This window comes from Centruroides vittatus, unplaced genomic scaffold (genome assembly GCF_030686945.1).
Source record: "Centruroides vittatus isolate TY-2023 unplaced genomic scaffold, ASM3068694v2 contig_1168, whole genome shotgun sequence".
Lineage (NCBI taxonomy): Eukaryota > Metazoa > Arthropoda > Arachnida > Scorpiones > Buthidae > Centruroides > Centruroides vittatus.
Genome location: NW_027120749.1, coordinates 2,925,240 through 2,945,456, shown reverse-complemented (window position 1 = coordinate 2,945,456; position 20,217 = coordinate 2,925,240). Strand labels below are relative to the sequence as shown.

The 20,217-nt window shown below is 30.4% G+C and overlaps 1 protein-coding gene across 1 annotated transcript; it reads right to left on the bottom strand.

The window, feature by feature from the left end:
- Positions 1 to 134: 134 nt before the first annotated feature.
- On the bottom strand, positions 135 to 9,742 carry LOC136982054 (kinesin-like protein KIF16B). Its single transcript, XM_067278489.1, has 19 exons — positions 9,636 to 9,742; positions 7,642 to 7,708; positions 7,083 to 7,193; positions 6,504 to 6,620; positions 6,385 to 6,417; positions 6,266 to 6,321; positions 6,011 to 6,117; positions 5,858 to 5,927; positions 5,347 to 5,413; positions 5,210 to 5,277; positions 3,966 to 4,063; positions 3,791 to 3,889; positions 3,206 to 3,303; positions 3,049 to 3,126; positions 2,841 to 2,894; positions 2,747 to 2,774; positions 1,414 to 2,437; positions 1,031 to 1,133; positions 135 to 954 (listed from the first exon to the last, which is right to left on the bottom strand). The coding sequence occupies exons 1-19, from the start codon at positions 9,680 to 9,682 to the stop codon at positions 778 to 780; spliced, it is 2,502 nt and encodes an 833-aa protein (XP_067134590.1). The 5' UTR covers positions 9,683 to 9,742; the 3' UTR covers positions 135 to 777.
- Positions 9,743 to 20,217: the final 10,475 nt, after the last annotated feature.

Genomic DNA, 20,217 nt, shown 5'->3' with positions numbered 1-20,217 from the left:
AAATTCATACATTCATTATAACAGAGTAAAATAAAAGAACATCATTGTACATTGTATGTAGAAATATTAAATAACATTTTTAGATATAATAATAAACAGAAATAACGTAGTAAAATAAAGTTAATGCGATGATATTATTTTGTTATTTGAGATTTTAATTTTAAAAATTAATTTATACAACGTTACGATGATAAAATATAAAGTATACAGTAAAATTATCGATTTAACAAGCAATTTAATACATAAGAATCATATAAAAACATTTAAATAAATTCATTAAATACAGATTTCAGATGAAATTTGAAAATGTAAACGTTAAACAATTTGAAAAGTTGTGAAATCTCATTATTAATCTAAAGATAAACTTGTGTTAAGCTCTTTAGAAGTGATTGTATTTAATTAATTACACTTACGGATAGACAAGGCGAATGGATTGGTGCACTTTCAAAATGGATCATCAACCATAACTCTAACTGAATGGACGGTTGGTAAGCAGTTCAAACAAACCGACCCATCTTGTAATTCTCAAGACTAACAATTAACATTAGTTTGTTCTTTAATGGGTGCTGATATAATTTAAAGTTCAACAGTTTAATAGGCCTGATTTTCAACATGGAAGCACGTGTAATTAGGAATCTTATATACGTCGTAAGGTCACTTATTTGGTCACAACGTCGTCTATAATATATATATATATATGAGTATTTACAAGGTAAGTAGGTCGTGTTATATGATATACATTAATAATATTAATATAAGGATCTAATCTCTAAAAAATTAAATTAATTTTTTTCTATACAATAGATAAGTTAGACCATTTGTCAAACGCGAAGGTAAACGCATAAATACATCTTGTGGAAAGATATTTTCATCGTAAAACTCTAGATCCGAAGAGGGTGCGCTGAAAAATTTCTCTATTTTTGGAAAATTAATGTCTTGTTTTCTATCTTGCAGCTGTCATGTAAAAAAAAAAAATTCTTAGCTTTTTATATTCAAAACTGATGATTTTAATTAAATGATACGTTAATACCTGAATTTTTTCCACATTTACATCGACTTGGTTAATTTCGGGTGATGTTAATCTTTCGGAACTAATGTTACTTGGACAAACAGCACCACTATCTGAACGCCATCTAAAAAAATAATATACACTTTAAAAATATATTTCACACCAAACAAACAACGGTAGATGTTATAAATATTTATAAAAACATTTAGACATAAATGCTACAGATAAATTTACGTGATACGAAATAAATAATGAATTCAACGACTATATTACTTAATTAATTATCGAAACATCTTAAGTGTCTGTAAATATCGGCAATGATGAATAATAATTTATATTACACAAGTGATGAAGATATCATTTACTAGATTTATGGTTTTTATAAATAAGTGGAAATAACTCACTTTTGATGAATTTCATCACAATTCCGAATATTTTCAATTTTGGAGACAAAACTGTCTGTAGAACCATTCGAACTGAGGCAAGAGATCATATCTTGAGATACTATTTTACACTTCTGTTTTCTTATTTGAGTAGAAGCTACCATTTGACGTCTAAATTCGATTAGATTTTTTAAGTGGGACTTCGAACATACACGATTGCACAAACAACTGCCATGTCCCGATTTTAAAAGGCTTACAACGTCAGACATCAATTGTATCAGTTGATGTTTCGATTTGGAATTATCTTTTAGATTTTCTAATTGTGCGATATCCTTCTGCTGCGTAGTTTGTGTTGCAGCATCCTTATTCTGTCTCTGTACTTCTAACTGACTGAGAAATTCGGCGTATACTGAATCTATAGATAGAGTTCTTGGTGAAGTAGAATCATCTTCGGAAGCAATCTTTTTAGGCAGAAACACGAATGTGAAACTTTCTGTCGATGCACTAATTTCTTCTTCTTTTTTCACAACAGAAACTAAACTATCTTCAGAATAATCTAAACTAGAATCTGATGTGCTTAGTTCGCATTTATTTTTTAAACTATCTGTGGAAAAATTCTCCCGTTTTTTTATTTTTAATTCGTTCTTGCTGGGAAAGTGTACTTCGGTACAACTTCTAAACTCTATTTTGACTTTATCATCATTATTTTCGTCCCATTTGAAGTTTTTCTTGCTCAGGCCACAAATCGCTGCTTGAAAAAGTTTAAAATTTGGTGACGAATCTAGTTTATTGATGTCCGAATCACTGTAAGAATATCTTTTTAATGTCGTACGTTTCTGTTTTCTACATCCGAGAGGAATCTTCCGATAAATGTAATTTCCTTCTTGTTTACTATTGATTTTATCCTTTAAAGCGACCAAATATTTTGATGTTAGTAAACCTGAAAAGTTCGGCGACAAAGACATATTTGCATTCGGCATATTTTCTTGGTTTGACAAATTAGATTTCAGTAAATCCGGTTGAGGAATACAAGCGGTATCACATTCTGAAATAAGAAAAAAGTAAAAGAAGTTATAATGGATAAAGTTATGAGCTGTGTATATGGGATGATATCGATCTTATAGTACTGTTGACTTTCTAAACTTGGATGCACAGTTGCTAGTTTAATATTGATCTTCAACTTTAATATTTACATATTTTGATCCTTGAAAGTTTTAAATTTTGTATTTATTCATTTATATAACATTTAATCATTATAATGGTAAATATAGTTTTTTAAATTTTTTTAATCATGAGAAAACTGCAAGAAATATAATTGAAATTACAAAACATTAAGTTTTAAAAATATATTTACCTGTATTATTTACATTTTCTAATGAATCCTGCAAAAAAAAAAAAAAAAATTAACTCAAAAATAGAAAAAAAAAATTACTTAAAAATATTCTTACCTGAACCGAAGAAACCTTCTCAATGGTAGAAATTGTTTCATTAGTTTCCGGAACCTAATTGTAAAAATTAATTATCCAATTTTAAAATTTTGTTTAAAACTTCATCAAAAAATTCATAAGAAACAAAATGCTTTTAAATGAAATTAAATGTATTAATGTCAATTATAAATTTATATCGTAAATTTCGTCGTTAAAATGAAAATCTTACTTGTTTACTATGAAGAAGGATTTCTTTCAAATGGCTGACTTCACATTTTAAATGATCCAATAAATGTTTGGCTGGAGTCTAGAAAAATAGCAATATTCTAACTAAAAAATTATATGCAAATGAATTTTAAATATATATTTTCTCTAAATTTAAATACTTGATTAACTATAGGTCTGTTAACGATACTCTTCACTCTTTGAGCATATCTGAGAGTGTTAATTGTTTCACTACAATATGACGATGATGGAGATATAGCTGAAAATCAAATTTGAAATTCATATAAAGTTATTTGATTTTAAATATGATTTCACATTTAACTATTAAACAATCACATTAGGGGCTGTCCATAAATGACGTCCACACTAGGAGGGAGGTGGTTACGACAAGTCGATAAGGAGGAGGGATTAAGCTTCGGTGGATGTCCGCTTATTTGATTAAAGTGTATACAGTTTATGCATTTTATTACATATATTTCAAAATTTCTTGTATGTTTTGTTTCTCCTTATGGTATCTATAATTCATAAACTGATAAGGAAGTTGAGTTTTGTTGGATGTCCGAAGAGGGGAGGGGGTTACGGAAACTTGTACAATCTGGAACAAGAGGGGAGGGGGAATAAAAATTTCAAGAAAAATGCGGACGTAATTTATGGACAGTCCCTTATTTTTATAAACATTTTTTTAATTCTCAATTTTATTTTTCATCAATACCTGTTTAATTAAATAACTAAATAAGTAAACTTACTTGCCAACATAAAAGTGAAAGAATTGCCACCCAAAGAATCTTTCAATAACCAAGTCAGAACTGAATCTCTGTAAGGAACGAATTTCGATTCTCGATTGGCTTAAGGAAAGAGTAATAAAGTTATCCTTTTTTCTTCTTTTTTAAATATCAACAAAATATTCTGTTGTTTACTTACCCAAAGAAGTTATGACAATTCCCAATGTAGTTAGAGATTTATTGATATTCGAAGTCGCACTGATACAGTTCTGATCGGCTTGTATATTTGGACGTTCACTAGAGTTTAAAGATAGAATTTAGATTCTTTTTATTTTAAAATCGGAAAAAATTTTTAAAATATTCTTTATCATCAGTGCCAATTGTTAAGAAGCATTCAAATCCTATTAATAAATTTATTGTAAAGATTCTAAAGTAATGTGTAAAACGAAAAATACCATTTAAAATATATATTTTTTTCTTTTAAATACTCTTTCAAAATAGAAAGTTTTTAATTCTGGTAAACTAAGTAACAACGAAAAAGAACAATTTTAGTATTTTCTAAATTTTAAAATTCTATGAAATTTAGTTTCTGCCACTCATTAATAAATAATTGTGATCTTTTAAATATATTGAGTTGAATATTATAGAACAATAACATATTTGTCTGATAAAGTGGTATTAAATTTAAAAAATATATAACTTTATTTATCATAAACTCAGTCTTACTTTCAAATTTTAGCGTCTATTTAATACAATTCTTTCTAAAATATAAATAAAGCATTCTCTTTAAAAATAACATATGAAAAGTTTGTAGGTAAGTTTATTATTTTTTACATTGTGTGATTAATTTTATAGAAATTGTTTAATAATAATTTGTTATTAAAAGAAAGAAGAATTTAGACAAGTCAGTTAACAATTTCTGTTAAGTTCGATATACGATTGAACAAAATTGTAACACCTGCCAGGTGTGTTTATGTTATCTAGCGTCGATGTACAGTCCACAGCTCTGTCACACGTGTCAGGTGTGTTATGTGACTGTAGACTTAAAAATGCGGGGTGAGATCTTCCCGCCTAGAGAGGGAGAAATTGTGCATTCCCTTTGGTGTGTCCGTCAGTGCTGACCAGTGTGTGTAGCTGCGTGGCTGGTAAAGAACCACTGTTGTGATTATTAAATTAATTGTCGGGTGCCTGAGTGTTGCTCGCTTGTGGAGTGCCAGAGTGTTACTCGCTAGTGGAGAAATTAAAGTTCAAATTTGTTGTTTTTGTGTTGTAAAGAATCTGTGTACTGTTTTAGACCGTGTGAACGGGAACATTTTAAAAACATTTTACAATTTCAAAAGAATGCCTATCTACTTTATCAGATTGTTTAATCAGATTTTTCCGTTAAATTTTTGAATACAATAATTAAATTTAATTAAAAATTTAAATATCGATCAAACCCACCTTGCAGCAAGATCAACTAAATGCAATTTACTATTTATTTCTCGAACTCCTTTTTCGTCTAAAAGTATCTAAAATAATTAAACATTTTGTAATATTTAACGCAATTTTAAAATATTAAATTTGAAAACAGAACAAACCTGGTTACATTTGATCGTGAATATCGTATGACTTCTATTCTTTCTGGATGGTGTAATAGATTTATTTCTGAAAAATACCAATTTACCAGAACAAAAATTACTATTGAAAAAATAGAAATCTATAAACCATTTTACTACAAAACGAAACCACATCTACAGGATATCAAAAATTACTGAAATGTAATTAATAGCGAATAGAAGTTTAGCGTTTTTCAATAAAAGCTCTGAATTTATTTTCTATATTTCATTGTTTTAACATTTAATTTTTACAATTTATTACCCAGTTTTATGAAATTGTACATTTACAATATACTTCAAGGAGTAAAAGAATCAAATTAAAATGTTACTCTTGTAATTCAAACAACAAATGATTATAGTTTATTATTTGGATTCGTATGCATTAATAAACAAAAACAATAAAAAGTATTTTAACAGCTTTTCTTTAAAAAACATACACTTAAAGAATTACAGGAACTAAATGATAATAGAAATAAGAATAAATCTAACTTACCTTCTTTCTACAATTTGTTCGATGAGACTCGTTACTGAATTACTATCCTTCACAACCTGATGACTTAGTCCTAAAAAATAACGAAATTATTATATTGTATTTTATAGGCCTACATAAAATTAAATATTTTATATTAGCAATTTTAAGATTTACCATCGATATAAGGTCCATGTAAAGGATGTTCCCTTATTCGAAGATTCTTAATATCCGAGGAGGGATGTATAAGATCGTAAACTTTTTCATTGTATATATCCATGCAACTAAAACAATTGAAAATCTAGATATTATATATAGTAATTTTTTTCTATAGTTGAATAGTGAAGACTCGTGTAAAACCTTAAACGTTATTTTTATTAATTAATCATTATATAAATAATTTAATTATTACATTAATTCCTTTAACTCTACCTGAGTTCTACACGGAAAGTTAACCTGTTTCTTTGATTTTCTGGTTGAAATATTTCCTAATCAAAAATAAAATGAATATTAAACTAACGATTGATATATTACTTAAAATAATGTCTTACCTGAGTTAGAAGTGGTATCAGTCCAGGATTATCCTGTTAAAAACACAACAAACAACTTAATTAATTTTAATAGATTATTTATATATAAATAAATAATAACACTAAAATTTTGAACTCACAGCATTTCCCAACATCGTATACGTTTTTCCAGAACCGCTTTGACCATAAGTAAATAAACAGCAATTGTAACCATCCAGAATGATTTTGAGAATGTCTTTCCCCAACTGATCATAAATCTAACAATAAAAATATTTTAATAAACTTTAAAATATAAAAATTCATTTCATTAAAGGATTAATAATTATTAATGTTTGTTATGCAAAATATTATACTATGTAAACATTTTGAAACCGTGGAAGATGAATTATATATTTATACTTTACTCACTGTTCTTAAAGATCAAACTTAACTGTTAATAAATGTCACGAGAAGATCCACTGAGAATAATTCAAAATTATTTCAGGAAAAGTAAATGAGTTTAAAAATTTTAAATGAAATTTCAAAACTTTACGGAATTAATTTATTAAAAATAGCTTATTCTAATAAAATTATTTAAAGTAAAAATTATATGCTATACAGATCTGCATACGGTATATATACATATATATATTACTATTATTTTCAAAAATTTAGTTAAAAATTTACATTAAAAATAACTAAACATTTTTTATGGTAGTGGAAAAAAAACAAAAACTTACTTGACGTTGTCCGACATATCTAGGTGAAGTAGTATCAACGGACCAAAAACAATAATCAAATTTAAAATAATGCACACGTTGCCTGTGATCATAATCTTGTCCAGATGGAACCTACAATGCAACGAAAGAAAAATATCAACAAAAGTTCAAGTTGGTTATAGAAACGATGAGGATTATCCCCCTGCGGGCAATGTGATCGTCTAACTTCGACCTCCGACCTGGCATTCACGTGACTATTTGCAATTCGACTCGTTTCCTAAATTAGCAGACGTTAACATCCTCGCGATGCAAATCTTTATGGATGTATAAAGGAAGAAAAAAAACTAGCAGAAGACTAATCAAATAAGCTTAGAAAGGAAGACGTCAGTCATTAATGTCCTCGTCACGACGCGGACAAACCGGAAATGACGTTCTCGTCACTTATTAATGACGTTAATCAATTGGCTAAGATGTCCATTAGAAGCAGTTGACAAAACGAATACTTTCTGTTAACATGAACTCGTTCCAGATACTATTAATTAATTATAAATTATAAAGTTCATTTTAAACAATAACTTACTCTAAAATCTGTGACCACAACAGTTTTTTCTTTAGTGTCAACTGCTATTTTTTCATTCGAATTCTCTCTATAAATAAGAAAATAAGAATTTTTAAAATCACAAAAAGAATATAATTTTAATTTTAGAACTTATAATAAATTGATCTAAACTAAAAACGAATATAAAGAATCTGCTTCAAATAAAGTATACAAATCCTTGACATAAATTACGTTAATTAGAAAGCAAAAGATTGGTTTTCAAAATCAACATTTCTTAAATTAAAATCCACAATTATAGTATAATTAAATAAATTTACTGCACTGTAAATCTATGGGTTTTCTGATATACGATCTTTATATTTTTTACCAACTAACTTCATTTTATCTAGTAGCCTATATAAGTAAATACAAAAAATATTTCCAGGATAATTTTTATAACATCAATTCAATTCAATCGATATAACTGTCTGTTCTTCCATCTTTATTTAAAAAAAAAAAAAACTGTTTAAAACTATTCATTTTTTCATTATGTAGGCCTATGTGTAGGTATATAATTTTAAATGTAAATAATCTAAAACAAGATTATATATATATATATCAATGAAATTCTGCTTTATATATAAAAACAGAGGCGGATTTAACGGCGGGCGCGTCGGTCCCCCGACTTCTGAAGGGCCCCGCAAAATCCCAACTTTACACTTTTTTCTAATGACACCAATTTGATTTCATATGTGCAATTTTAATTAGGTATAAGTTTATAATCGGCAGTAAAATTTGAATATGATAGGCCAATATGATATATTATATTCAAATTTTATTGAAAAGAAAACCTTAATAGTACATAATATTTTTTATTCATTTAAAAATATGGTTTTCCCCTGTCTCTCTTTTTTAAAGGGTCCAATATTCTCTTCTGCGTTCGGGGTTTCAACCCACCTTAATCCGCCTCTGTAAACAGAATTTCATCGATTTGGAAACACTTGAAGCTATTTAAATGACAATATGTTTGACATTAATTTTTTTCCTTCATTTTATGAATCAATAAATATACCACTATTAAAGTGAATCAGTAGAAAATTTATTAGCGATATCATAAAATTATTATAAAGATAATTTATGAGTAATAATAATAATTTAATCTTTAAACATAAACACATTTTTAAATGTACTTAAAAAGTTGCTTATTGGTTTAAAATACAAAAAGAAAAGCTAATATGAGCTTAATTTTATATGGACAGTTTATTGATTCAGATTAACAATGCACAATAATCGTTTTTTGTACTGAGTGATATTGAAGTGTAGTCTAAGCATTAATTTAAAATCATAAAGTTTCATTTTGATAATTTAGTTTTATTGTATTATTTAAGATACTTTTATGAAATGATAAAGCTGGCATTTTGCTTACTGTATATATTGTGTAGAATGGTAACTACTGTTTATGATTTGCGTCACATAACGTAATCACACACGACAATAACGTCACATAATCACACGATGAATGTAGATGATATAAAGATTTATATTATAAAGTGAAATGATAGGCTGCTATAAAGAGGATGTGATTACAAAATCGGAAAAATGACACAAAATTTATTTTAATCAATAGATTAGTAACATTAAGGTTAGCCTACAGATGTATATATATATAATATTAAAAATGTATCAATGATAAGAATTAGCCTAAATCTGTGTTTATTCTGGAATATTTTAACATTTATTGTTTAAATATTTATGTTTTTAATGTGTGATCCCTCATATGTAGTCCTACAGATGCTATACTTACGGAGAATAAAATGGTAAATTTTCTGTATTATTCCCATTAATTACTATATTACGAGCGTATTAAAGAAACGAAAGTATAAATATTTTGTATAGGAGAAAAAAGCGAAACCCGATCCGAAGATTATCTGCGGATAGCGTAAAGTGGAAAACTTTGTAACGTATTACGTAACACAAGGTACACAGTCGACAGTAATTTAAGAGCAGGTAGACAGTGCACAGGTGCTGCTACATACCTGTTATCGAGCGGTCGTAGTCGAACTGCAACTTTTATGTTAGCCATCTTCTATGTCACGTGACTCTAATGCGTCTTCCTAAGCGAAGGGCAAACAGTGCCAGCTAGTGGCGACCGGTTAAACTATTTGGCAGACGTACAAAGAATCGTCTGTTCTCAATAATTGTAAACACCGATTTCACAAATATAATTCTTTGTGAAAATTTTTCAATTTGTCGTTTAATATTAGTTTTTTAAAAATTAAAAAAAAAATAAAATTTTAGTTATTTTTTTGTGCTTATGATTAATTGTGCGAAATAAATCAAAAATTTTAATTTGTAATAAAATAATTTCCAAAGTTATGCTTAAATTATTTTAAAATTTATTCCTATAATTTTTTTAATATACATTTAAATCCTCGTTATATAAATTAAGATAGAGAAAATATTTTAAGACGATGATGATTTCCGCCATAAAATACTTTCTTAAACAAAATTTAGAAATATTTTAAAAAGAATAAAACTTAAAATTGCATCGCGCTGTAAAATTCAGTTCATTAAACAATACAGTAACAGAATTTTTCGATTGATTTACAGTTAATGCTAATTCTCCAAGCTACTTCGAAGAGCATTCGATTGTCAATAATATCTTAATTAATTTTTTCTTTAATATATTGATATTTTCATATTTTCATTATTAAAAAATCATCTAAACACTTAATACAAGCCATAATAGCGTAACACCTGATTAGTTCTTAGAAAGGTATAAGTAATTGATTCCCTGATTGATCAATCAGAGAATCAATCAGGGAACAATGTTTTGTAGTTCGAACAAATTAATTTGTGTGTGTCTATGGAAGGATTTATGCCCCTGAAGTCCCCCAAGGATCCGCTCTTGTTCCTATCGAATATCATCATTAGCTCAAAAGTTGATGTTCTTGTCTGTCTTCTTGTTAATATTTTGAATATTTTGTATTTGTGGAGCCAAATGAAAGAAAATTTGAGGATAAAAATTTGAAAATCGCATCCCGGATTATAGACCTTCCGATAGAAAAATTGATCTTGAGAAAATACAGATAAATAGTAATAATAATAATAATAATAAATATTGTTATTTATTTATTGAAATTGTAAAATGTTGAGGTTATTTAAATGAAATATTTTATATATACATAACGTAAAAGAAGGGCGCGTTTTTTTATGCAGCGCTCGAGAAGCGCTTTACAGCTAATCCTCTGAAACCCGTTTCTAAATGGCCAACGCTGCTCGTGACGTCATTTCGATACACTTTCGCTGCATAAAAAAACGCGCCCGAAATATTTGCATAAGACAACTTTTCTCTTTATAAATATAAACATCTATTGAAATTTCTAGCTTATATGAAGTTTTATAAATATATTTTTGTGCAGTTTAGAACTTTTATAGTTTTAGTGTTTAATGTAAATATAATAAACACTAGTTTTAACTCTCAAATTTTCTTTATAAATTATTTTATTTAATTCAAATTATTTTCTACAAAATTCGCTATTTCCCTTGTTCTCTCGGTTGAAAAATTATCTTATTTGATTTTATTTTGTAATTTATATTCTGTAAATAAGAATAATCATTCGAGTATTTCTTTCAATAGGTTCTTTTTGTTCGCATTCTAAATAAAAAAATTGCGATTCTGTTTTATACTAAATCATATTCAAGCGGATAAAAAGTAGTTTTAACAATATTTGTATTACATAAAATTACTTACATGTGTGTAGTTCATATATCATATAGGCCTAATAATTTATTGACTACGTAAATATATACAGTATATCAAACGGACTTCACGGCTACGCCTTACATGACTTAATACAATTAAATATATATTTTATGACTAGCAAAAGTTAGAAATTTTATTTTTCGATTAATCTTACAAAATTCGCAAAATAATAATTAACAAATGCACGAAATGAAGACTCGAAATTTCATCTAATGAATTTTATATAGAACCTGTTTAACTAATAATTAAATAAATGATTAAACATTCGAAAACGAAAATTAACAATAATATTAAACAAATTTTTCGTAAACAATTCTATTGTAATGCAAGTTAATTTAATTTTTACAAATTTGTCTGTTAAATGAAACGACTGCAGAAATCATGGGAATGTCAGTCATTGGAGAGTTACATATCGGTCAGTATATACAACAAATTATTATTACTATCATCAAGAAACACTAATATTATCTTTAGATGAAATACTTAATTTGTAGAAACAAAATTTAGGGAGATTTATGAATAAATAGAGAATATAAATAACAAGAAAAAATGGAAAATACGATGAATGTGGAAGAGCTAAAACAAGTCTAACTGAACAAAAAATAAGCTAATTTTCTCAGCATAAAAGTTAAGTTTAATTTACTTGAATAAAACATCTCTGTTTTTTTCGTTTATATATATATATATATCCAAAGAAAACAGAAAATATATTATGATACGACCATTCAGTCAATTCTTAAGTTAACTTTCATCTCCTGGAAATCAAATATTCTTGTCTACTACTTTTCCATATTCATATTTTCAATGTTTTGATAACAGTTTTGTTTAATATTTTACTTTTTTATTTTCTCGTCTCCTTAATGTTAAAAAATAGTCGTAAAAATCAAACAAAGCAAGTTGTTCTTTTATATGTAGGGATTGCAATCCAGCAGTGTTTTGAATCCAGCTGGATTTTTGCTGGATTGAAATCATTCCAGCTGGATCCAGCGCGGATCCAGCGCGGATCCAGCATGGATGTATTTTTGGTGCAATAGAATTATCTGTCTAAAAAATACTTAAGAAGCTTTTATTATTTAGACTGGTCACTATAAATCAGTAAAACTTCTTACACATTTAGGTAGTAAACTTAACTTTTTTCGGTTTAACACTTGAGATAGAGATAATTAACTTTAAATGTTTAGTTAGATTATAATTATAATGTAATCTTTAAGTTAAATAATAGCAAAGGTAATTCTACTGATTAATTTATATTAATATATTATAATAATGTAAGGACGGATAATCAGTGGCTAAGTGGCTATCAGTCTTACCAGTTTTCATATATAGGCTCTACATATTAGTCTGTAGTTATTTATAAGTATATAAAACTATGTACTGGAGGTAGAATAAGTTAAATAAACTACACCTTTATCAATCCAGCAAAATTTAATAAAATAATAAAGTTTTCAATCGTTTTTAACGATCTTCCTCGGTTACAAAAAAAATAGAACATTAAATATAGAACATAAAATGTGTTCGGAATAAATATGAAAATTAACGGAAAACGCCCAAACGGACAAAATATAGATAAATAAACAAAATAAATAGCGGAAAAAATATTGATATATACAGGGTGTTTTTTTTTTAACTGACGGTACTCAGAAACATCTGTAGAGCAATCTAGCAGCCGGACTGTCGCCAAATTTGGGAGAGTGACTAAGGACGACATGGAAAAGAGATTCCGCGAAGAAAAAAGTAGTACCTAAATTCGCCGGTAGAGGAGAATTTGGCGCTGTTGTAGCGAAAAAGCTACCAGCACTTCACTGAAGAAAGGGTCATCAGTCGCTTTTTTCCACTTGCATGGCCGCCTCGCTCCCCGGATCTAACCCCATGTTACTTTTTCCTGTGGGGTTACTTAAAGTCCAAGGTCTATCTTAGTAGTGTCCCAAACTTGATGACTTTGAAGGACAACATTTCTCGAACTGTGATGAACATTCCTGCGGACATGTTACGTTCGGCCATAGAGAACACGGTGTTCAGGATGCAATGAGTTGTCCAGCAGGACAGTGATCACATTGAAGAAGGGAGAAGGTTATTTGCTGATTAATTAAACTTTCGTTATTACACTGAAACCTCTGTCTGATTATTCATTCGTGTGTTTGTTAATTGCAGCTGGATTTTATGCAGATTCTTAGCTGTTTCGCTACAACAGCGCCAAATCCACCCCTACCGGCAAATTTGGGTACTACTTTTTTCTTTGCGGAATCTCTTTCCCATGTCGTCCTTAGTCACTCTCCCAAATTTGGCGACAGTCCGGATGTTAGATTGCTCTATAGATGTCTCTGAGTACAGTCAGTTTAAAAAAAAACACCCTGTACAGTAATACCTCGACTTACGCTACCCCGACTTACGCGAACCCAGAGTTACGCGATTTTCAAATCTCGAGGATTCGTCTTTTGTTTGAGCGCCACGCAACCCTTGATTACTCACTCCCCCCCAAACTATTGTTCAGCTTATAGGTTCGGACGTGTCGCGCGGAATCGACACATAGCTACAATTTATTTTGTCTTATTTATTTCTGTGTTTGTTATATCTACGGAGACTTGAGACTCTACTGTGTCATCCAAACGAAGTAGAACTGATTCTTCTGCATCAAACAAGAAAAGAAAAACTCCATCTTTAATAATGTTAACTTTACATTCCAAAGACTTCGATACAAAAATAAAAATTTGTAAATTGGCAAAACTTGATCCTTTAGACCCAGTTCAATCAGATGATCGAATGACGGTTGGAAACTTGACAGAAGGCCTCAGTTTAATTAAAAAGAGGTTACAAATTTTAGAAAATATAGACTCCAACGAAGAGCGCATTTCTTCTACAAAACGAGAAATAAAAAAATTATTAGCATGCTACGAGGAAATTTTGCGGGAGAAAAAAAAATCTTTGCGCCGTCAGACGAATTTGTTAGATTTTAGGAAGCCTTCTATAACAAAATAACTTCGGTTTACGATTTTAATAATATAATTTGTTATACATATGTATTATCTAAGATTTTATTAAACATTTTTTTTCTAAATTTTTGTTTTCTTTAGTCTCTGGCCCCAATTAAAAATAATTTGTATGTATTTATATGCGAAGTTATACCCCGACTTACGCGGTTATCGCTCGGTCCCACCTATCGCGTAAGTTCGGGGTATTACTGTATATAAGATATAACAACGAAACCAGCATTGTCCGTTAATAACATTAATTAATGTAAAAGGATCTCCACATGGTAGACAATGAGTCCGCATCTCTATGGTTTATACAACCAGTTGTCATGTGCGCCTTGCAGATTTCCAATCTCTCAAGATGTTTGACCGTTTGCCTATTCGTCGTCGTTTTTATAATTGCCGCTTGATCCCATTGGACGTTAACATCCTTCTGTCTTGCGTATGATGCCAGCGCAGTGTTGTCAAGGTTCTTACTGATTGTATATTTGTGCTCTTGAGCCTTTGTTTTAAACTGCGCATCGTTGTACCCACATAAACAAGCTTGGAATTGAAACGTTGGTTGTGTAAAGGCACCGAATATATACCCGTTGTTGAATTCCGATCCGCTTTTTTTTTTAATCGTTTCTTAAAAGTTTGAAAACAGTGGGATTACGTCGGTATACAATACGAAAATTATCAGACCTGGCAGTACATCTATGTATCTTGTTTAAAAAAAATGGGATGTAATTAAGCACTATTCTTTTTATATTTATTCGAAACACATTTTATGTTCTATAGTTAATGTTGTATTTTTTTTTTTTTTTTTTTTTTTTTTTTTTTGTAACTGAGGAAAATCGTTAAAAGAGATTGAATACGTTATTATTTTATTAAATTTTGCTGGATTGATTAAGGTATAGTTTATTTATAAGTAATTTAATTATTAGTGTTAGTAAAGTAGTGAGTAAGTAATTAGTAAGTAATTAGTAGCAGTCTAATAGTTAGCAAAGCGGCAACGCGACAACGTAGACTTTTGCGCAATTATTTAGAAAGTTAATTGAGTATTTGCGGATCCAGCAGGCCGAAGAATTCGCTGGATCCAGCTGGATTGCTGGACGAGGGATCCAGCAATTGCAATCCCTAGTTATATGTAGGCCTACAACAAAACGTTAAAGTTCGAAATATAATAAACAACAAGGTATCCAAAAATTTAAAACTGAAATTCTTTATGTTCTCTTCATTTTGTTTTGTTTTAAACAAATAATACAGGCATACCACCGAATTTCTGACATTCTTGGTTCCAAAGCCTTGCCGAATTAACCATTTTGCCGAGCCAAACGTGGTTACGTATAATAATAATTCATTAGCACATCTCTAATCCACAAATTATACACTTTACATGTGTCTAAAGTTTACCATGGAAAGCTAGAAACTTGAACTAATATATATTAAATGTAAATGTTTGACACCACCATTGACACGCTCGTCTGTCTTAGAAAATATAGCTAGGGTTAAATTTAAGCGAAACAAAGTAAGAACATCAAAACATTACGGTATCACAAGTGCAGTGTTAATGTAGTTACTTCAGAAGTTATGTATTGAGAATCGGATAGAATCTTTTTGTTGTCCTTCGAAATCACTTTCAAGATCACTTTTATGTTGTAACATTTTACTCAGCAGAGATAACGTTAAAGTTCCAATGACAAAGTTAAAAAGAACCGTTTAATTTGTTTAAAACCATTTCTGGATTCAAACACGAGGACTGCATAATTTGCATAAATAGACGGTATTTGTTTGCTTCATTGTTTAATTGCTGATTCATCTAGGAAAGTCAAATCAGGATTAATTTGAATTGCACGGCAAAAATTATCCAGTTGTCAGTTTATTTATAAAAAAAAAAAAAAAAAAAAAATTCACGACAGGGACTTTCTGTCATAATTAGAAGATTTATTGAAATTGGTTCGGTAGAAAAACGACGTAGATCAGGTCTTCCACATACTGAACAAATGAAACACAAGTACAGAATGTTATTGCCGCATATACATTAAATTCCCACATCAATGCACGTGCTGTTGCAGAACTGAACATCAGCCAAGCCGTATTGTTAGAAATCTTTATATGAACCATTTCACCCCTATCGGATTGTTGTCGTCTGGAACTTCTGGAACATGACTTTCAACAACGTTTAAATTTCTGCAATTAATTTTTATGTAAGGTGGATGAAAAGCAACATTTTTGATTCGTTTTGTACGGACTGATGAATCTTGATTTACTCATGATGGAGTTGTCAGTACGCATAATGCACGTTGTTGGACTGATTCAAATTTACACTGGTTAAGAAAAACATTATCAAGAGCAATAACAATTTAATGTATGGTGTGGCCTTTATAAAATCCAAATTATAGGCCCAGTGTTTATGACGGTCTTTTAATTAACCAGTGCACGTTTTTGTGTTACTCATGCACGTGGAACTTGTTCTCAATACAGCAGTCAGTACGTTTTTGGATGAACTGGTTCTGACTGCCAATCATAGTATATGGTTTCAGTTGAATGAAACACCATCGCATCATGATAGAAGTGTTCGAATGTAGTTAACTCCCGCTTTCCACAGAAGTGGATTGGCAGAAGTGAGACTGTGCAACAGCTAGCAAGTTTATCAGATTTCACACCACTTGATTTCTTTGTGGGAACATTTGAAATATAGAGTATATAAGATAAGTTATCCACAACTACAAAGGATAATTTACAATAGCCAATTCGTTTAGCTTGTCAAGAAATCCAAGCAAACACATTACAGGAGGTTCAAAACTCTATGTATAAGCGTGCTCAGTATTATATTACTACTGAGATCAAATACTTTGATCTCAGTAGTAACATACTTTGAACAAGTATTATTAAAATAATGTTTTCTCCTGATTTTTGCTGATTTCGCTTTACTTGTTTAATTAATTAAGTCTTAATACTCCTTGTAGTGATATTGGACCTACTCTTCCTCCCCAACTGCGGTCTTATCGGTCCATGTCCAATCTGTTTACAAGCAGTCGTAAAGGTAATAAGCAAATGTAGACAAAGGGTTGTAAAGGGGAAGGGGATAGCTAAACAAGGGTAGACAAAGAGCCATAAAAAAAGGGAAAAAAGGCGGGCAAAAGAGAGAGTAGGTATGAGAGGACGTAGAGGGAGTGAAGAGAGGTGAAGCGGTGAGGTTCGAAAGTGAAATTAAAGTTTTTTTTGTGTTAAGATATTTGGTGGTTCCGGTTCGGTGCGACGAACCGGTGAGACGGAATCCGTTAATTCAGATCGGATTCTCTACACTCCTTAATATTTTGTGAAAAATGTTTTAGGTATTAATCCTTTTAAAAAAATAAGTTTAAATTTATGAGGAATGATGGTTTTAAGTGATCTTGAAATGATTTTCAAGGTCACTTATAATCACTTCTACTTCTCATGAAATTAAAGTTGCAAGTTATGCAGTCCTAAATGTATTTATTTGAATCCAGAAAATGGTTTAGACCGATTAAATGATACTCTCTAACTTTGCAATTAGAAATTTTACGTTAAAAAATTACAACGTAAGTCACTAGAAAATGATTTTCAAGGACAATAAAAAGAGTTCCACCCAATTCTCTATGCATGAATTCCTATGTAAACTACATTAACAAAATTAAATATATCTTCAGTACTTCAGGAATGTAAAGCGTACAAGGGACTTTTGACTTGGTATAGGCCTACACGGTAGAATCTGCTTATTGTTCTTTAATATAAATGCTTTGCCGTACAGTAGATATTATTACGAATTTAGTCTCTGTAATCCAAAAACTTTTGGTAGACTAATCTCACAGCAGTATGGTTGGCAAATTGATTTTATTTAGAACTACATCATATGCATTTCGGGTTGGTCTAATTTGTTCCAACCCCTCTTCAGTGAATATACGTTGGTGTAAATTACAACGTTATATTTATATTTAAATAGATGAGTGGAAGGGCAAACCTTCCTCACCTTGATTGGTATCAAACTAAAAAATATTTTCTCCACAGATGTATAATAAACATACCAAAAGCAGTAAATGGTTATAAATAAGCTGACAAATAAATGTATAGGTATAATGCATTCACGATGAATAAAATACTTTAACAAACTTCACAAAAATTGTTAAAAAAATAACGACACTATTAGTTCACGTATACCAGGTTGAATTTTTTATTACGACTGATTGTAATCACTTGGCGCAGTAATTTTTCTTTAATACATTATGTCAAGCAAACATTTTTTTTCTATAACCTTTAGCTTCCTGTACATTTCTTTAAAAATTCTCGGTAAGTATCAATTAAAAAATGTTTTTTTACACGTAATAAACGCATTTAAACGCGTTTATTATGTGTTAACTCACAATACACTGTTAGTGTAATCGTTACAGAAAGTTTAATTTGCATACATTTGAGCTTTTGTTATACTGAACAACAACATTCGTTCGCATCAATTTTATCCTAAGTAGCGATAAAAGCAAGGAATAGGACCCCGCCAAGTTTGATTTATCCACCCGCAAGTTTCGCCAGCATCTCACTGGTAACGAAAAAGACTTAAGTTTAAAATTTGAGCTCTCTAGACCCAGTGGTGTTCTTTCTCTAGGAGCATCTGCGCTGCCAAATGAATAAAAGAGAAAAGATACAGCTTTTATGGAGATATTTGTACTTTTCAACTGCTTATATTTCGGCAACCCCGTTATAGAAAACCTGAAATTTTGCACGCTACCTAAGAAAACAAGTATCTTTCGAACGAGATATTCACATTTACTACAGACGTTTAAAAGACGAAGAAATCGGCAATTTTGATTTTTGTATATGTAGTCAGTCAGTGAATTTTCCACTTGGCGCTGTGTGACTGCGATACTGCAGAACAGCCTTTTTGCTACGGAATTGACTAATTCGGCGCTGTAAGAGCGGCAGAGCAGTTTTGTTGGTGAATTCCCGAACACCTATTATATTTTTCAATTCATCGTATTCACTTTATCGTCCGTTTCTGTATTAAAAATATTCACATTATTATCCCAACATAAACGATGACAGGGATGAATCTAAAAGTGTGCAATTTTAACATTTATTTTGATAAATATCCAATCTTAAAAATTAAATTTCATATTAAAATTTATTAAATATGAAAGTTTATATACACTTCAGACAATTCGATTTACAAATTTAATTGGTGAAGTAATTATAATTCTGGTTCGGACTACATGGACAGTCGAACACCGGTTTAACACAATGTGATGTCCGTACAATATAAGTTGCCTTGTCCATTTATAAACGATTAACAGATCTTTAAGCTGGTAAAAAACACTGCACTGCTTTATGTTTTGGTTATCACTTTGCCGACCATCAGACTCGTCGTTCTGTGGACGTTAATCTAATCGAAGTGCAGAAATGTCTGTCCGTCAATTCAAAACGAAAAATCCCAATCCGGGATGAAACGCCAAGTCCAGTAAATGAAGTCGTAGCCGGGTGAAACGTCATTTCCGGGTGACAAAGTCGTATTCGGGTGGCAGAGTCATATCCGGTGAAAAGTGGAACGTGGGTGGAAGTGACCTCGGAAGAGAGAGGGTTCACTTTATGCAGCAGAAGAAGAGCCTTTTCCACCAAGGTTTCTTCTGCTTGACAGATGTTTCCACGACCACTTTGGACTCCCCTCGACACTCCACCGTCCATTCTGCAACTTCTGGGTATCGCAGTCCCAGGTAGTCGACCACAGTCGAGGCGCTATCGTCGGGAGTAATGACGATCACCCGTTTGACGCACTCTCCGCTCTCCTCGACATCTTTCGGAACCACCCGAATCACCGGAAACGGAACGGAAGACGACGAAGAGCCTTCCTCCTCCACACCATCTGCCGAGGTGCGCCACTTCTTTAAT